The following is a 19,954-nucleotide window of genomic DNA, read 5'->3' as shown; positions in this document are numbered from 1 at the left end:
GTAAAAGTATAAAAGTACTGGTTTCAAAACTACTTAAAGTATAAAAATAAAAGTAATGTAAGGGGGAAAAAGCCATTAAGGACAAAAGCCATTGAAAATGAATGCATCTTAGTATAATGCAAATATATTAAAGAACCATATATGTGTACTATTGAGCATTAACATGTGTTTCAGAGAGCAGCAGATATGATGACTAGTTGCCTATAAGTATTGTAATGGTGCAAAAAGTCAAACTTCAGAGGCATGTTATCATTTATCCTAACCTTTATTGGAATGTACATCCAAGTTTAGTTGCAGGAATCTGAGGGAACGGATGTAAGAACAAAACTGGACAAGAACATCTGAAACAACCACAACCAAATTCACTCTATCCGGATGGAGCAATTTAACTGGATAGTTTTTTTTTTAAAGGCCGAAATGAAATGACTGTTTTTAAAATGTAAGGAGTAAAAAGTACAGATAATTGCGTGAAAATGTAAGAAGTAAAAAGTCGTCTGAAAAATAATTACTCCAGTGAAGTATAGATGACCAAAATTTCTACTTAAGTAAGGTAACGAAGTATTTGTACTTTGTTACTTGACACCTCTGCTGTACATCTGCTTGTAGAGTCATCTTGTTCAGAACATTGTGTGCTTTTATTTTTTGTACATAATTAGTAGACATTTACCGATATGGGTTTGTCTAAGGCTGATGCCGATTATCCAGAATTAGCAAATAATTGATTCCCTTGGTTTCCCTCTGTATCTGTATTTCTGTTTTTTATCTTAGAGTGTAAATGACCATCCACAGTCTTTTTCAGTCCTGTCGCAGTCAGTCTTTATTGAGATATAAACAGCAAATCCAGTGATAATGTTGTAGTAGACAGATTATTGACCAGCCTGCCTTTTAATAATCAGCACCAGCTACAGAAAAATCAATATCTGTCATCCTCAAGAAGCATACACGAAGTAAAAACATACAATATTCAGAACACAATGACTTTGGACTCCCTCAGAAATACTCCTTTTAGGTGGATTTATGGGCAAAGCTCCTGTTTCTTCTAGTTTATCTTGTAGATTAAAGATGCTACTAAAGTCTTTAAAGACATTTTGTTTACAGAATACATAAACAGACACTTTGCCCATGAGGAAATATGTGATTTTGGAGCATTAGTGTTAAAGGCCAAGGCAAGGCCAAGCAAGATATTATGTGCAACTCATGTATAACCCATGTAATACCTGTGGGGTCAAAGGTGAAACCATTCCCTGGGAGGAGTTCAGGGGTAGATGACCCAAATGTAGACTCGGAGGCAGGAGAAACAAAACTTATGTCAACTTTAAAGCGCTGCCACTGCAGGATGACACAAAATAAAAAAAACAAAACAAGACAAAAAATGGCACCAGGAGAAAGAGCAAGAGGAGAAGTATTAAAAAGGAAGAGCATCAGAACAGAACGCAACAGGGGAAAACAAAAACAGAAAGAAAAACAGGATGATATTCAAAGACGGGGGCTGACGAAACACAGGCGAAAGCAATCAGAGCCGTCAGGAAGTCAAACCTAAATCAAAGAATAACACTTTCAAAATAAGACAGTAATAAGCAAAGCAGTAAATACACAAGAAGAGCAGATACGGTGAAACTAAACAGAATAATAAACTCCTAATAAGGGCAACATCAGAAAATCAAGACTTATTTTGAAAAAAAACAGAAGATGAACCAAACAAATCCTCTGAGACTTCAGCAGTAAAACGGCAAAACACAAGGAACACAGGAAAGCAGAGAACACAGGAAAACCCAAACCACCCAAAACCCGAGATCAACAGATCGCACGTGAAACCCATACAGATTCCCAAATGCAGACTTTGAAGACTCTGCATTTGGTGTCAATATTTTATACTGAGGGAGCTCTGCTTCACTTGATTATTCTGTCAAAACAGTACACATTGTAAAAGGAACACAGCAAAACAAAAAACAGATATGATTCCACATGTTTTCCATATCTTGTGATTTACAACTCACGTAGTTTTTCACATAGATCACTTTTGATACAAATCATCACATCTTCCAACATATGGAAATATTTTTCACATAAACTCGGCATTATAACTTGTAATAACATGTTCATTACATGTTAGTAACATGTGCTCTGCATGGCAACTTATATGATATAACACGTGGTGTCACATTTTCTGCTTGTGATCAAAATCGAAAAAGAAGAAGAAAAAACATCTGTCTATCAAATGTCCACGTCCGTCCCTCCGGTGAAGGCAGTTTGAACATTGTTATAACTTTGAACATACATTTTGGCTGTAAATGACAGAACAGAAGTGAAACAACAGAAATAGGAGAAAACACCAGCAAGACTCATTAGCGCTGGTAAAAACAAATCCAGTGTGGAATGAAACACAGGTGAATCAATTTTGACCCATTGATTTTCAGTGGAGGTGGATGATAACAAAACAAAGCTCATCACTTTGAAGGATTGCACGACGGGCGTTCAGTATCTGTGTCCAAGTCAATAACAGGAAGAGATAACAGGATTAAGAGAAAATTACCTCTAATTTAAAAAGAGCGTGCAAGATTAAAGTGCCAGATGTGGGTGAAAACATAAGTTAACTAAAATTCTCATTAAAGCGGAACAACGACTTGTAGAGATTAGATGAAAGTGTTCCAGCCTTTTAAGACAGGCGTAAGACAATTTGGAGCAGATCCCATTACAGGAGCTGTTGATTCTTATATTGTCAATAGATTGGCTGCATGTGAACCAGCCGGGCGAGAGGAAGGAGGGATCAGTCATCTCTGATCTCTACATCCAAGGGGGAATGAGGACACATAATACTCTAACTCCATCCAGATGGGAGCATTTGCCAAGATTTTCTGAATCCGCTAACGGCATGTGAGGCTGAGCAATCAAGCCTTGAGACTGCAAAAAAAAAAAAAGAAGTAATGTTAATCCAGAATCATTCAGGATGGTTTTCAGTGTGTCTGAACTCCCCGCTGGTGTTACCACCTCCCACACAACCCCCCACCTGCTCTGCCAGTGGAGACTTATCAGGATGCAGCAAGCATCTCCTGCAGGATTTCTGTCACTGGCAAGCAGCTCTGTTGTATCCTGACCCCCATTACAATCTTTGAGTCACAGACAGTCGTTTAGACAGACACAAATGCCAGCAGGAAATGAACAATACCCCCCCATCCCCCTTTTTTTTTTAAGTTCTTCTGATTATTTGTCTTCTTGGCAGGTACAACAGAAAATAATAAAACCATCATGTCACGTATCAGACATTCAAAGCTGGATTTTTTTTTTTTTTTTTTTCATCAGATTCAACAGATTCTTTATCTCCAGCTTTAAGCTCGTATATTAAAGCATGACTACCAGCTGAGGTTTCTCAGCTGAAATCATTAAAAATGAATGCACGCTCACTTTTGATGAACAACACTGATGAGCGCATTTCCGGTAAAATCATCAAAAAATGATAAGGCAAAAGCAAAACTTCCAGTCCCGTGACTGAGGGAGCTGGCTGATCAAACAAACACGATTTTTATTTAAATTCTCTAATATTCTCAGAGTCGTGCGTCCACCGCTTTTGTGATCCGAGGGGGGCAGCAGTCAGAGGCACCAGGAGAAAACGAGGGAAGTCTCCCGGTGTGCAGAGAGACTGGCTGAATGACCATCTTCATTAAACTGGAATATTTCTCATTTGTCCTTTTTGTCATCCAGCAACTAAAACTGTAATTAAATTTAACATAGGGCACAAAAGCACCAGTGAGGAGCCTTGTGTGACTACAACACAAATGAATGGTTGACACTGAGAAGCAATATGTCATTTATGACCCCCTTCCTGCCCCCAAACGCTTTAGTTAATGCTGAGTTATTACAAAGAAAATGTAATGTAAGGAAATAATGAGATAACATGCTGATAAAGGGGGAATAGTGATGGGAAAGTGGCTGAGTTAATGCTTAATCAGATTTCCTGAGTGCTGTTTTTAACTAAAAATGAAAAAAAAAAAACTATCTGGAGCTGAAAAATACATTTTGTTGCTTCTGTTTGCCCATTCAGCCACATAAAAAGAAACAGAAGGTGAACTATGATAAGAAGAAAAGCTCAGGAGACAAACAATTTTCCAAAATGATATTTACATTTTATTTATGCTTGAATAACTAAATAGTTCAGCCTATTTAACCTGAAGGATGGAGACAGGATTATCAGGCAGTACTGAGTATGTTTCATTAGAAAGAAAAGAAGAGCAACCGAAAAAACATTTGGATAAACACGATATTAATAATATGACATTATATCAAGAAGAAGAGTACATTTTCTTTTACGTCACCTCTACATACTGGCGGTATTGTGCTTTGATAGGACTTTTGCAACTAGAACACGGATACAGAGAAAATCTTTAACAGCCCCACAAAACTCCTAGGATTTCATCAATTATCTGTTCACGAATCCAAGAGATTTCAAATAAAGGAGACAAAAGAAAAGCAAAAACATCACCTCACCTCGTCTTGAGACTGTGAGAAGAGGTCGGGTAGAGATTCTTTGACTTGTGTGCAAATGAAAAACACTGATAATGACAAATGAAATTAGGCGAAGCTCATCCATCCGTCGGCACCACACAGACGCACAGAAACATATATGGAGTTCCATCTTCCTTTTCCTGTTTATCACTGAGGCAAACCTGGTGATTATACGTATATGTATATATGTATATACTTTTTTTAAATACAAAGATATACAGTATAAATCAATATGAATTAGAAATGGAATGGAAAAGCATGCGCTGGACCAATACTAGCATGCACTTACAAGATGAAACCTGAAATTCTTCAGCAGTACATTGCGAATGGCAGCTGAAACATCTCTACCACCACCACCACTTCCGCTACGGGCCCACTGAAAGTCTTCCCACACCACGTCCGACCCCTTTAATCGTAAAACAAAGATACATTCTCAACCAAACTACGCGGCTGATGTTTCATGAAGCGTCGTCACAGCTACACATGTCCGCTACATGTGCAGAGCGGGAAGCAGTTATGAATATTGTCACAATCGCAGGCGTCGTGTTGTGTGGCGCCTCCTGTCTAGGATGAGATAATCGCACATCTTCCATGAATCATTTATGTGTATTTTATTGACTTTTTATCTATTTTTTTAGTGTTAGTAGCGTTTTTCTCCGTGAGCGTCCTTAGCGGCAGTATTCCAGAGTTTTGAGTGTTTTGCGTGAAATGTTCTCCTAAAAATGAACAGACTTTTTGTTGTATTTTTTTTTTTTTCCTTAAATAATCAGGGCTTTTGTCTCCGCTCTTCCTTGGGTGAAAAAGTCTTTGTTTTGATTTGTCTGGTTTCCTCAGTTTTTTCATATAAAAAGTGCCGGTGTTTTTTTCGACTCGGCATCAGTCCCGCACCGTCTTTCACGTTGGATAGTTCTTGCTGTATGGTTGGCTTTGGTTGCATAACATGCGCTTTTGATGCTTCGCCGGGGGGGGGGGGGGGGGGGCCTGCTCAGCACGTGAAGTCCTCAAAGTTGCTCTGGGCCGGATGGTGAGGTAGCATGTTCCCGGGATATGTTGACGGTGTCGTGCGAAGGTTCTCGCAGGGAGCCTGGGAGAGAAAGAAAGAAAGTGAAGAGGCAGGTAAGCAGGAGGCAGAAGAGGAGGATAAAAGCAGAGGGGGGACGGGTGATGAGCGCTGAAACAAAGAGAGCAGAAATGTGCAGTTGAGGGAAAAATCTGGGAGGCGTCATATGCACTCTCCCAGAAAGAAAACAACACAAGAACGATGTGAGCAGAAGCTGAGCCCGGGAGGGGAGGGGGAAACCGAGCAATACTCTGTAAAATAATGAAGGTGGATGGAAAGAGAAGACTACCAAGTGAGTCAGCAGCAGAGGAAGAGCAAACCTCTCCCTTTTTCTACGCCTGCACTCTGATTTACAATTAAAGTGAGTTGGTTTCATTTGGATATACAGTAAGCAAGCTGTCACACCTATCAACGCTTTAATTCCCATCCCTGCTGGTGCCATCCCGCAGCTTTGATTAAATCCAAACCACTTTCCACTCTCCCTCCTTCCTTTTCTCAATTTTCCCTCCCTATAACGGAACCACTTTTTTTTTTGCTCTATTTCTTGTGGCTGAGGTTTTTTTTTTCTTCTTCCCAGGCTTCCTTCATCTCAATTTCTCTCTCTTTCAAGTTTTCTCTTCCTCCCACTACCGCCAGTGCTACTCCTCCCCCAGACGGCAGCGTGGACTAGACCAGAAGAGACAATGTGGAAAACGAGAGCGTGCTCCTGTCAAAGCAATGCAGTGGGACGCGGTCAGAGCGCTACTAACATGGTGTTTCACGTCGTCCAGGCTCAGCACGGCTCCTCGGTCGTTGTTGTTGCGGCTTTTGTGTTTCTTCTTCATACATCTGCACAGCTTGTACTTGATCACCTGGAAACAAAACGAGAGCACCGTTATCGTTTCATCTTCAGCTTTCGGAATTCACTCGTTATAATTCTGAATCCCTTTGTTGTTTTTAGTTTTATAACTCAAAGCCAAAATACTTGGATCAGGCGAAGCTGGAGCGCAAATGAGATCGGTTTCATGCATCTATAAACGAGTCTCTTCAATCGACCCTGTATTTGAGCTGGCTCATATCCCTAATCAAAAACACACCCTGTATTGCTAATAGGAGATAAAGAACAGAGGAAAGCATGTAAAAGAATGACTCTAATAAGAAGAAACTGGCATTCTGATGAATCTAAAATATAATATTCAAGATGTTAATGTATTCAATGTTAGTGCTGTTGCTAAGATGTATGTGTTGAGCAGAGATTGAACAGAGCTCTCATGTGGAGTAGGCCTGTGTTGAAAAGATCGATTCTCCGATTTTAAATCGATTCTCATATTAATTCCTAAAAATCGATTCATATGTCTAAAGATCGATTTAATTTTTAATTTTTTTTAAATTTTATTTATTTATTTATTTTTTCATCATTACATTACAACTTTTGGTACTTTTTTGTTTATGCCCAAAAAAGGAATATTTTGTTGGACACGAGAATAACTGGTGCCATGTTTTTGCCTTTAAATATGTTTAAAGGTATGAAAACATCAAAGTTTTCAGATATAATTGCATAAATTGTCTATATTTCTTTGCTTTATATACTGTCTTGGGGTTACATTTGCATAAATGTTAAAAACCAAATTCTCATAAATGGGGAAACAATAAAAGCGATTTCTTTCGTCCTCTGTTTCCTCCCTGGATCTGTTTGGTAATTCTGCCCCACATGATGTTTCTGAAAGCAGTTCTATTAGCTTTCTGGGAGCTGATTGGTCCTTACAGCATCATTAGCTGCCAATACTTGCTGTTGAATCTCAATATAATACTAGTATTAATATGTTGCAGAACTACACAGTCATATAATTCATGCAACAGCTGAAAAAACTGTTTTATTTACAGTAACCCAAATCAATATCGGATCGAATCGAATCGAAGCGTGATAATCGATTCTGAATCTTAAGAATCGGAATCGAATCGATTCTTGATATTTGAATCCATCCCCAGCCCTAGTGTGGAGGGCAGCATCGTGTTGAAAAAAAAAACATTTGAGAGTGAGTAATCTACACTTTAGTTTCAGCAAAACTGTTCATTAGTCATATTTTTTCCATTAATGATAGGTTACTTTTTACCTCATACAAATAATCGAAGAGCTCCAAAACGGTGAGGATGCTGGCGCCGATGAAGAGACCCATCTGTCCTCCAATATCACCTGAGAGGAGAAATTAAAACATCTTTCAAAGAAAGCACGCAGTAGGGGGTTGTTATCATACCTGTGGATTCATATAAGGTTAGCTACGCAATGCTTTTGATCTTCACATCTGAAAGGTGAGAAAGGCAACATAAAACACCCTTCACAGCAACAACAGATAAAAGATTTCGTCTCCTGAGACCATAACACCTTTCATAAAAATGCAAGCACTTGGTGGTACAGTCACTTCAGATAACAAAAACAATATCTGTCATGTTGTAAACACTTGACAGGCATTTCCTTACCCAGAAGGCCTGCCAATTCGTAGGCTTTCTTTTGCTCAATGGTTTCGTAGTTGAGAGCTTCAAAGTAGATATCCAAGACCAAAATGTTATCACTGCAAACAGAAGAACACAAGACTTGAGGCAAACATTTGAATGTGTCCTCGAACATGTTCCACACGTTTTTGTCGAGACTGTCCTCAGGCGGGGAAGCGATGACGGGTGAAGCTGCCACTTTCGGCAGATAACGGAGCAGACGCGTCAAGTGGAGCAAATAACCTGTCACCGCTAACTAATTCCTCCTTGGTGGGTTCGGGTCATTGAGGAATACACAGGAAATGATGACAGCTGTTTGATTTCACATAACGTTAGTGTCAAAAAACTCAGGACTTCCACACAGAGAGAAGAAAAAAAAAAGGGATTAGTTTTAGGGCCCAAGGCAAAGACAACAGAATATTGTGATTCTTGAATATCCTCTCCTTTGGCAAAGTTAGGATTTGAGATCAAAAACACCACACCATTTTGTAGTTTCTCCTTTTGTACTTGGCTCTTTGTTGGATTACTCAAATCTGAGTCAGGACGTATAAAGATCTGCCAGCCCTAAAGATAAGGGGGAGAGGCCGAAGACTGACTTTCAAAATCTAAATGCAAATCACACACGGTAATGCGATGCAGATACGAGGATTTACCGATATGAAAATGAATACTTTCAAAATGAACAGCGTCATAACTCAACGTATGTCGTTTAACTCCCGCACAAAATCACACATTCAACGATCACACAAAGTGAGAGGCATTTTTACAGACTTAATCCTCACTGGGTGAAGTAATCAGTCAGAACTTTTGTTCAACGTGCACCATTGTTAGTCGTTACCAGGGGCAATTTGTGTTTACATCCTGGAACCTATACTCATTTGTGTGTGGGCTTGTGAAAGGCGTGAACATCTTTGTGATCTGACCTACATTAAGGAAGAACATCATGACTGTTAATTCCTTAACAGCTGCAATAACACGTACAGCAGTGATCTGGTGGTATATAAAAAGAAAGAACGAAAAAAAAGGCATACATTTGCAGCCCACAGGCTCAGATAATTATCATATATATGGAACAACACGTGGAAAGGATCTTCAGACAGATATACCTTTTAGTTCCTTCAATGGGAATACAGGCCTTCTTAATGAGCTATACATGGGTGTATGTTTGACTTTAAAACCTGCACTTTATGCTGCTAAATGTTACTAAATCTTCCACTTTGGACCTTCAGGAGCATGGAGATAGTTTTTTTTTTGTGTTTACCAAGAATGACTAGTGCGTCTAAAAGTTAAGTTGCAGTTACTGCAACTGAACTCAGAGCTTTGATATCGTATTTAAGGAGCCTGGCTTTTATATATTTTTTTTTATATTTTACCGTTATTTTTTGACGATATACAGTCAAAAAAATTCCCCACAGTAAGAATTTGTCATCTCGCGGTAAAAAGGATAAATTCCCGTTGATGAAGTTTTTGTGTAACAAACATGGTGGAAGGCGGTTCTGAGAGCGAGGAGCTCGCCGTTAAACGAGGCTCCAGCTCCGTTATCTGGAACTGGTTTGGATTTAAAAAGAGAGACGAGGAGCAAACATCATCTATTATGTGCAGACTCTACAAAAACAGAAGGAAATGGTTGTTACATTTTGATATAACGTTTGACTATTACGAAAAAGAAATCGCAATAGTATCTAATTTTTGGCATGTTCCAACCACAGGTTAATTTGCACATTTTATTTATATTAGAAGAGGTCATCACTGATAGGTTTTTATTTTCAGTGAACTTTTATCTATTTGTCCTGTTTCTTTATTTATCAGGTTGTATTTCTTTCTACTTTGTGATTTTATAAGCTAAGAAAACTTTAAGGATAATGGTACTTTTGCTGTTTGCACTGTTATCCCATTGTTTAAAGGAGCATGAGGCTCCTTTTAAGAAATGAGACTCATTAGCGCCACCCTTCGCCACAACGGCCGTCGGGGGTACTGCAGCCAACAGTGAAGTCGGCACGGGAGAACGGGGAGAACGCGCATGCAGCGTCATGTGACGTCACATCCGCAGCCCAGCGCGGGAAATTCCGGTCACAATTGCAGCACATTTTGCAGCACACAGCCTGTTCAAGGCAACGGAGAGATACACTAGAGGGTTCATTCTTTTTGGTTTGGAACGCTTCATCTGACATTATTACTAGAAAACTTAAAACGTATACGCATTTTTTTCATAAATCCTGCCTCAATCCTGCCTCATGCTCCTTTAAGCCATGCAGTTTGAATAAATGTTGAATCTGTTCTTACATTTCAAACTTGTTTGATTTGAGTCATTCCAGTTTTGCAGTACAGGGGTACTAATTTAATTGTTTTTTATTAATTCAATTTAAATGGTGTAGTTTAGTAGCATTTAGTATTCTTTTAGAGCAGTGATGGGGGCTCCAAAGACTGAATGTGGTGATAGATTTATAGTTAAAAAGGTGGAGTTGAATTGGTATTTTTTTTATCGTAATTTTTATCGTTATCGGGATAAATACCAGAAATTATCGTGATAAATGTTTTAGTCCATACCGCCCATCCCTACTTCGGATACACTTAATGGCTGTTTTAAGATACAGCACCAGAGAAGTTCCCATGCAGGAAACAAACAAACTGACAAACAAACAAAAAATATCTTTAACTTAATAAACCAAAGGTCGAACACTTTTACATATTCAACCAACAGATAAGCAGGTTCTGTTATCAAAAAAAAAAGAGAAGAAAGTAAGGGTGCGTGTTCAGATGAAGAAGGTCCAGTATTTTTGTTCAGCACTTTCTCAACCAAAGCAGCTCAGATTCAGGACACGTCAAGCATCCTTCAAGTCATGACACTCTTTTCCTTTTGGCACACTGTGGTCATAACAGCTGAACGTAGCAGTTTTCCAAGAAAGTTTGAAAGATCTTTGCGCTCCTCCTGTCGAAATGTTTTCCTGCAAAACCCGAGCGTTTATACGAGGTCAGAACAGCTGTCAAAACGGGTCCTCGTAGCCATTTTCAAATCAAATGAAAGTCAAGAGAAGATATCCACCTCAAAGTGACGGGTTTTGATATAAAATGATTTTGGTTTCCTCGTTAAACAATTAATTCATCCCGTTCACAGCTTCACACCTCACTGTCTACATTTTCAAGATAATATAAAAGATTTTCATTCATAACCACAAATGAGGATGAGTTGGAATGAGATGGAAAGAACAAATGGAAAAAAAACTTCTTTTTTTCTTTCTTTGCAGACAATAAGACAAGATTTTGCAATATATTTTCCCATCGACTTTCATTCTGCTGGATAACAGCTTGACACAGGGGCAATTTGGTGTTATTAAGGAGCCAAAAGAAGAGAATAATGATCTTATTTCAAAGAGGTGTTGTTAAAAGGTTATTATAAGGATGATTGATTACAAAAGGAGTGTCCACTTTAGAGTCTTTGAGAAGCAAAGACGTGCTGGGGATCATTCATTCATTCATTTTTTCCATTTTTCATCATGTCCCCAACCGCTCTGGCTGTGTTTACCCACCATCAGCTGCATAGGTAGTTTATAAAGCTTATGAAATAATTTATCACCAAACGTTTGTAGCCTTTTCATCTTTGTGGTATTCCAGGTATGGCATCATTGGGGTCGGTTCCCTCTTGTAATAAATGACATTCATGGACATTTTACCAGCATTTGCTCCTAAAAGAAGGATCCAGCTGCAGCATTTCTGTGTGCAGTTTGTGCATTTCCCCCACCTGTGTGGGTATAGTGGTTTCCTCTCAGTCCAAAAATATTCCCATGATGTTGATTTGTGATGTGGTGTCGTACATAAGCATCAGCGTGAGCATACGCGGTTGTTTGTTTCATTTGTTTGTGTGTAGCTCTACGATGAACCCATTCAGGATGTTCTCGGCCTCCTGCCCGGTGACAGCTGGGATAGGATCTAGCCTCCAATTATCCTCAACAGAAAGAAAAAAACTGTATCGATGGATGGATGGATGGATGTTCGGGTGGATTCACTCCTGATCTGCAGGCTCCCGCGTGTGGCATCGGTCTGATGTTTGAGTGATGCTTCTTCGCTTTCAGAGAGAACTGCAACCCATCCGATCAGAGCTGCTGTCAAACAGCAAACTAAGCTGTTTGTCTAGCCTGCATGCGCGGCTCCCAGCAGAGGGACAGACAGTCCACTGTCTCGCATTTCAGTTTCACTCCACTGAACGCGCTGATGCCTAAATATCAAGGCACTTCAGCTAATCTTCATCACACTGCTGTGATTAGAAAATACAGCCATTAAAAACACGAAGCACGCTGAACCACATCTACCCACAGGGATTTCAAAAAAAACTTTCCGAAGCGGTAGGCTTCAGAAAGATTTTTTTTGGTGTTGTGTAATTATCTTCTTCCCACCAGTTCTGCTGGGAGTGATGGAGAAAAAGTCTGCTATTACTGTACCCTCTTCTCATTTCCTTGAACCGCTTTTGATCTTCTCAGCATATTTGGCTGAGAAACGGATTAATTAGGTTAAGCTCCTCATTATGTCAAAATAATCAAGATAATTCACCCCAAACAAATACTTTTTTCCACACAGAAAAAGGGAAAGGGACATTTAACTCTTAGCTTTACAAATAATTGACACTGATGATGTTCAAAGAGATTTATACAACCGTTTTAATAATTTGGTTTTAATCTATTTATTACACTTAGACTTGATGTGAGATATGAATGCTTGCATGTGCCACACAAACAGCCAGAAATGTGTTCATAAATATTGATTAATATAAAAATCAAGGTCAGGCATTTCCCACAAAAGCAGAAGATTTAACCTTGCAAGCGGTTTTCTAATTCCACGTTTCTACTTTATTCTGAGGTGGAAAAATAAAAAAGGTTTTAGTTGATAGTTTTAAGTTTCCCCCACATTTTATAGCTGCTTTTTTAAAAAGCAAATCCTCAGTCCTTAATGGGTTAAAACGACGATAAATATCAAGATGGCTATTGAGTATATTATCGTTAAACAACAGAGAGGAAAAGCCATCTTAGAGAAGAAGAGAAGAGATAATAAAAGTGGAATTAGCCTCCTAAATTTCAGCAGTGCAAGAATAAAAACACTTTCCCTAACAGCAGAAAAAACGGCATATATTAAAGTTTGGAGTATCTTGGTTTAACAATACCAATGTTTAAATTATGTTCTTATAGTTTCTTACGATAAAAAAAAAATCAAAATAAATGTTTAATGTTTCTTTTTCATTTTGATTTGGTTGCTGTGCTTTTTGAATAAGATCATAACATAAGATCATCTAGGAAGTGAACATTTTCTTTTCCAGACATTTTTGTTCAACCTCAGACAGAAAACAAAGCCCTTTGTTTGAAGTGACTTCATACGGTAACTTTCTTTCACTATTCTTTAGTTTGTTTTTTTATTGGTTTAAAAACAATGCACATTAATAAACATTTCTGTAAATATGCCAGTTTAGCTAAATTGGCTAATTTTCAACTGTAGTCCCTGAGGCAGGTAACATGAACAACAGTTGAAAACAGTACTATACCTATTTATATACATGCAATAAAATAGAAAAAACACATTATATTGGCAGACCTGATGGTTAAACACTTGACGCTCTCTCAACAATAATTTTTATTTTCTTTTAAAAGTAGGATATGTATCATTCTCCCTAGGCTGTGCTGGGAGAATGTTCCAGTTGTGAGTAGCTCTTAACGAAAAGGCGGCCTGACCAAAAGTAATCTTTCTGTTTGGACTACACAGTCCCCTCTACTGATAGACCTAGTACGCCTCAGTAGATGTATTCTGGTTTATAAAAACACTAAGAGGAGGGAGAGATAAGCCATGCAAGATCTCATAAATAAGACAGGCATATTTTAATTTAACAAAATTGTCCAATCTCAGTAGTCTCTGATTTGTAATACTGTGTCAATTATGATGAATGTTTGTCTTCCTGTCCAGTACTTTTACAGCTTGATGGTAAACTACCAGTACAGATTTTAGTGTTGTACAGGAGGCTTGTGCCCAGTCAGTCAGACAGTACGACAAATGAAATGAAATGTGAAATGATGATGATGTGAAATGATAATGGCATTAAAATACAGTACTGCTGCTTTGATTGACAGTTAGTTTCTGATGCGGTGGGAATTTGACAAGTGAAACTTTGCTGTGTTTACTACTGTTTAATTTGTTTTTCAAATGCTAGATTTGAATCAACTATTACTCCAAGATATTTATAATCAGGCCCAACTTTCAACTTTTCCCAGGCAACATAGACATCAGGTTTTACAGTATCCATAGACCTCCATGCATACTGTTTACAGCTGGTAACTTGTTTGCAGCTTCTTAGTTGCTGCATGGACATGAATGCCCATGTCATCTGCATACATCTAAATATCAGACTCGTTGCACACAGATGGAAGAATAGCTCACCGTTTGCTCTTAATCTCGGAGTTCTGTGTTCAAGATACAACTTCATGTATCTGATGATATCTGGGGGAGAAGGTGTACTGGGAAAGCATGCTGAGAAGGACAAACTTCCTGCTTTTGAGGAGTTTGTCGCTTTTCTGTTAAAATTCATTTCACACACAGATGTCCAGGTATTTCCTTTTTCCTAATGTTCTTGCACCTGAAGTCAGTGTTGTATCAAAACTTTCTCCAAATATAGCACATTCTAGAAGTTGAAAATTGTTGGTATTTGTTTCCAGAATATAAAGTATACAAGATTACTATTTGTTTTTTAAAATCAAGATCTAAATGTGCAACAATGTATTTTTGGGAGACCAGAGGCTTCTCTTTTTCAGATTTGCCATGTCCATCTTTGTTTTCCAGCATTGTGCTGATGTTGGACTGGAAAATAGTAATACTATCAAATATGATCAAATATTAATCTTAACATGATCAAATATGATGAAGGTCTTGAGTAACCCCAGGTTTCTTTTTGACTTGGTAGACCACTGGTCTGACACTCCTGGGTCGTGTCCCAGGAGTGTTGACATATTTCTATGACCGTTTTGGCACAAATCTTTTTTGGGATATTACAAAATGTCAATAAAACTCAACAGCAAAATGACTGTTATTACCATCAATTCATTCTTTGCATCAAAGTCCTATTTCTCCCATCACGACATCTCCTAAGAATAACAGTGATAGATGTCCAGAGTCTCTTTCATTTTGGCATGTTCATTTCTGTTTCTGAAATCACTTTGTCACTATTTTTAATAAAAAAAGACAGATCTCTATGATTAATTTATTCTATTTTTTCACTATTATGACATTGAAGAAGAAGCACTGCTGTATGTAATGAGTAATGTTTATATCTGACAAATAATCCAACTTTGCAACACTGTTTTGCTGTCTTTTTGATTGATTGATTGATTGATTGAATTGTTTATTTCGAACACATAAGGAAAAAAAATATAAGATTTTAAAACAAATTCAAAACATACAGAAAAAAAAGCAACAACAACAAAAACGTAATACAAACAGGGGAAAAAAACAGTGTCCGAAAAGGAGCAGGTAGAAGTAAAACTTATTCAACCCTGCCCCTTTGTAACCTCTATCATAAATTAAACATAAATATTAATAATAAATAGCTGCAATTACCTAATAGGCTACAGATTTTCCCATTGGTTGTGCCTTTGCACCTAACCAGCTAACAAACACAATCTTTCCTTAACATAACTCCTCAACCAAATAACTTCCCAGAACTTCCTTTTTGTACCGTTTTTTTTTAAATTGATTTATATTTGTACATTGCTTCAACCCATCACCCAACCCATTCCATAGATCCACTCCAACAACTGAGATACACATGCTTTTCCTTTTAGAATGAAAACATTGTTTTTTTAAATTATATTTTCCTCTTAAATTATGTCTTTCATTTTTAAATTGACAAATAAACACCACTAGCTCAGTTGATCTAGTGTTGGTCAGAAAAAAACTATTTTAAAAAAGTGCAAGGAGAAAAAGTAACACATTGTTTAAAGCAATGACACAACATAGTATCAAATTAACACATATTGAGTGCCCCATAAAACTATAATGCAACAATTTAATTATAACTCCTGGAGTGCACTTAAATAACAGATAGTTGACACTTTCAAGTGTCACATTTTGCAGCTTTTCACGAAGCAGCATGAAAGTGGTTCCACTCAACAGCATCAAAATGATAATGCAGAAATGCAGGAATGAAGTACAGCAGATGAGAACACAAATAAAAGCTTTCTGGGTAAAGCAAAGACATAAAAATATGACTTACGATATGTACTGCTCGGTCTTGTTAAACTTCTTGGCGAGATACTTGGCCGATGCCTTGCTGGGTATCTTCACGAAGGACAACTCTTTACCGTATCGTGTCAAGTTGCACGGCGTCTCGCACGTACAGCGCTCATTGTCTTTCTCCACAAGAAAGTCTGAAAAATGAAGATGCCAGACAGAAAGAGAGGGAAGGCGGAGACGCAGATAGAGATTGAAGGAGAGAAGAGACAGGTTGACAGATACATTTATCGTCACAACAGGGAAAAGAAAAAAAAAAACAGAATGCCAACTGAGTCAAAGGTTCAAAAAAAGAAAAAAAAAACACGGATGCAGTAGGAGGCGACCGCAGAGACCCTTAAAAGAAACATGAAAAAAATATAAGACGCATGGTGACAGAGCGAGAGGGACAGCAGTCGGGGTCTAACTTGTAAGACATGAAAGAGTGAGAGAGAGAGAATTCAAGTCTGTAAAGAAAGAAGAAAGAAGCTACAGACATGAAAGGCGTGAGAGGTTTGAGCCGATGGAAAGACAGGGGGAGAGTAAAATGGAGAACCTCGGGGCTACTATCGTTCTAAAGAAACGCTATTATCTGTTATCAGCTTGGGTCAAAAAGCTCAGAACAGTAGGACATATACACCAAATAGAGAACAGACACACACACAGACGTTGTTATCTTCTCACCCAAGGCAGGGTCGGCACACTCCTTGTACTGCTCCGGGGTGCAGTATGGGGCATCTCCTAAGGATGAGTGGAAGAAACACACAGTGAAAATACAAGAAAAGGAAGGGAAGTAGGGATTAGAAGGAGGGACTCAGACAAGGAGATTTGAGCATAATTAATTTTGTGTCATTGCTGTCCTTATCACAATAGGATATCCATCATAAAATGGATCTAATCTCATAATTGATTTCATTCATCACTACTTTCGGGTTTCTGTCAACAATGTTTTCATCCGTCTCAGTCTGGCAGCTGAACCGTCCGTCCTAATCTATCAGGACAAGTGAGGATAAAAAGACCTGTCTTGGATGTGGAGGAATTAAATTCACTGTTTTTAGTTCTTTAAAAATACCTCCACTGATAGGAGATTGAGAAACGATCAGGAACAGAGGAGAGTTTTCTGTTCTTACAATAATCAATCTGCAAAATCACAAAACGTTTGCAACAAATCCTGATAATCACACACACAGATCGGCTAGTCAGGTTTTACAAATGAGACCGAGTTAACGGAAGCCAAATCCACATGTTTCTTTCTAATTTTTCCATCCGAGATCCCACACAGTGATTAAACTTAAGAAGCAAATGGCAAACCGCAGCTTTAATCAAAGCACAAACACAAAGTGAAGAAAGTTTAGTTTTCCAAACCACTGGAGTGTAGAAATATTGGATTTTCTGCTGCTGTTGCTGCCAGAGAGCTGTTTGTTTCCAGACTTGGTTTGTGCCACCTCAACTCCACTTCCAGTGAGATTAGAACAGCTGCTTCAGCCCCTTCGCTGTTGTACCAATGGGGATACAATGTGTTTGTGTGCAGGAGTGAGATACCGGGCATGTGGACCATCCTGCAGTTGCAGTTCTCCACCAGGTATCGTGTCTCGCAGTCAATCCTGCAGGCGGTGAGGCTGTATGTGTTGAAGAAATCAGAGTCCATAGGTGTGGCCTTGCAGTCCCCCCAAGGCGGAGGCAGGTACGTCAGCTGAAAGAGAAGAACAACTCCTCATAAGGGTCTAATTATCCCATCCTGTGTCCTAATAATCCAAACATCTGTCCTTTAGGGCTGGGGATCGATTCAAATGTCAAGAATCGATTTGATTCCGATTCTTAAGGTTCAGAATCGATTATCAAGATTTGATTCAATCCGATTTGATTCCGATATTGATTTGTGTTAGTGTTATTAAAACTGTTTTTTGAGCTGTTGCATGAATTATATGACTGTAGTTATGCAAAATATTACTACTAGTATTATATTGAGATTAAACAGCAAGTATTGGCAGCTAATGATGCTGTAAGGACCAATCAGCTCCCAGAATGCTGATAGAACTGCTTTCAGAAACATCATGTGGGTCAGAATTATCAAACAGATCCAGGGAGGAAACAGAGACGGATGAAATCGGTTTTATTTTTTCCCACATTCTGTTTTTATTTGTTCCATTTTCGGTCTATTTTGGTTTTTAATTTTTGAGCATTTGGTTTTTAGCATTTTTTGCAAATGTAACCCCAAGACAGTTTATAAAGTACTGAAATATAGATAATTTATGCAAATATAACCTAACACTTTAATGTTTTCATATCTTTACACATATTTAAAGGCAAAAATATGGCACCAGTTATTCTCGTGTCCAAGAAAACATTCCTTTTTTGGGGATAAACAAAAAAATAACCAAAAGTTGTAATGTAATGATGAAAAAAAAAATACATAAATAAATAAAATAACCCCCCCCCCAAAAAAAATAAATAAATAAATAAAAATAAAAAATTGATCTTTAGACATATGAATCGATTTTTAGGAATGAGAATATGAGAACCGATTTAGAATTGGGAAATCGATTTTTTCAACACAGGCCTACTGTCCTTGCATATTCTGTTGATGACGAACTCACTACTCTGCTCATGTGAGAGGTCATTATGCATAATCCTGTGTTTATCACTGAGCACGAACCTCATTCTTACCTCACGGTGAATGCATCTGTACAGTGGTGCCTATTGTGGGAGCCGCTCTCCTACGCTCTCCTATTTCTAGTCTCCCTCTGTGCTTCCATTGTACGGCCCACTTTGTGCACAAGCTGAATGGTATCAGCTGTGTAGTAGAGCTGTGATGTAAGTTTCACTTTTCACAGCTTTACCACACAGCAGATACAGTGTTTTAACCCACACATAGACATTTCATGTCTCTCTTGTGAAACCGCTGCAAAAAAATGATGGTGAAGCACAAGAAAGACTGGTCCAGCCCGAGTTTAATCTCGCCATTATATCGAGATGTGAAGGATTCACAGTCATCTGTGAATTCTTCACACTGCTCTCAACATCTGCATACTTATTAACATCCACATATTTGGATTTACCTCATTATATAGAAGAGAAGTCTACACTACACTTCTAAATTTCCAGAGTTCATTATGGGCCCACTTATATTTCAAATCATCACAGTCTTAATGCTTGCAGTGCAAATATACACATTTATGCAGACGATACTGATAGACAGCTCTGCAGCCATACCTGATGAATCTGTAAGCGAGCGGCAATTTGCATTCATTATTTTTCCAAGGATTCTGTTTTGGACCTTTATTGCACTCCAACATCTTTTGTAACGTCATTTTCTTTTCCGTTTTGTATTCAGCAAATTGCTTTAAAGGGGACCTATTATGGCATCTAATCCGTATTTTAAACAGGCCTTGAATGTCTTAAAAACAAGCTTTTGTTTTTGCTAAATAAATTAGAAATTCAGCCTCTGAGCCATGTCTTTATCTTCCCATTCTCTAACCACATTATCTAGGATTCTGAGTGGGCGGGGAGGCTATGATAATGAGGCTCTGTGCTGATTGGCTGCCTGAATGACGCGATACACCGCTACGAAAAAATGGTGGAAGCTTCGGCCGGCGGAGTTAGTTGTGGGCGTGGTTCCATGCATCACTCATCACACAGAATTTGGTTGCTTTCCTCCTTCTCTGAGTTGGCAGGCTGAGGGGAGAC

At 38.4% G+C, this 19,954-nt stretch overlaps 1 protein-coding gene across 3 annotated transcripts in view; it reads right to left on the bottom strand.

Annotated features, from left to right (window-relative positions):
* Positions 1–4,108: 4,108 nt before the first annotated feature.
* Positions 4,109–19,954, bottom strand: part of asic1b (acid-sensing (proton-gated) ion channel 1b) — a 263,134-nt gene continuing 247,288 nt past the window's right edge. For all 3 annotated transcript variants that reach the window (XM_061726797.1, XM_061726795.1, XM_061726796.1), the window contains 7 exons: positions 17,810–17,960; positions 16,952–17,008; positions 16,272–16,425; positions 8,018–8,109; positions 7,654–7,733; positions 6,310–6,411; positions 4,109–5,584 (listed from right to left, as the gene is read on the bottom strand). In XM_061726797.1, coding sequence (XP_061582781.1) covers positions 5,486–5,584; positions 6,310–6,411; positions 7,654–7,733; positions 8,018–8,109; positions 16,272–16,425; positions 16,952–17,008; positions 17,810–17,960 — 735 coding nt within the window. In that variant the 3' untranslated portion in view covers positions 4,109–5,485. The remainder of the gene's footprint in view (positions 5,585–6,309; positions 6,412–7,653; positions 7,734–8,017; positions 8,110–16,271; positions 16,426–16,951; positions 17,009–17,809; positions 17,961–19,954) is intronic.

This window comes from Cololabis saira, chromosome 8, assembly GCF_033807715.1.
Source record: "Cololabis saira isolate AMF1-May2022 chromosome 8, fColSai1.1, whole genome shotgun sequence".
Lineage (NCBI taxonomy): Eukaryota > Metazoa > Chordata > Actinopteri > Beloniformes > Belonidae > Cololabis > Cololabis saira.
The sequence above is the reverse complement of the archived record's forward strand: the minus strand, read 5'-3'. Positions and strand labels throughout refer to the sequence as shown.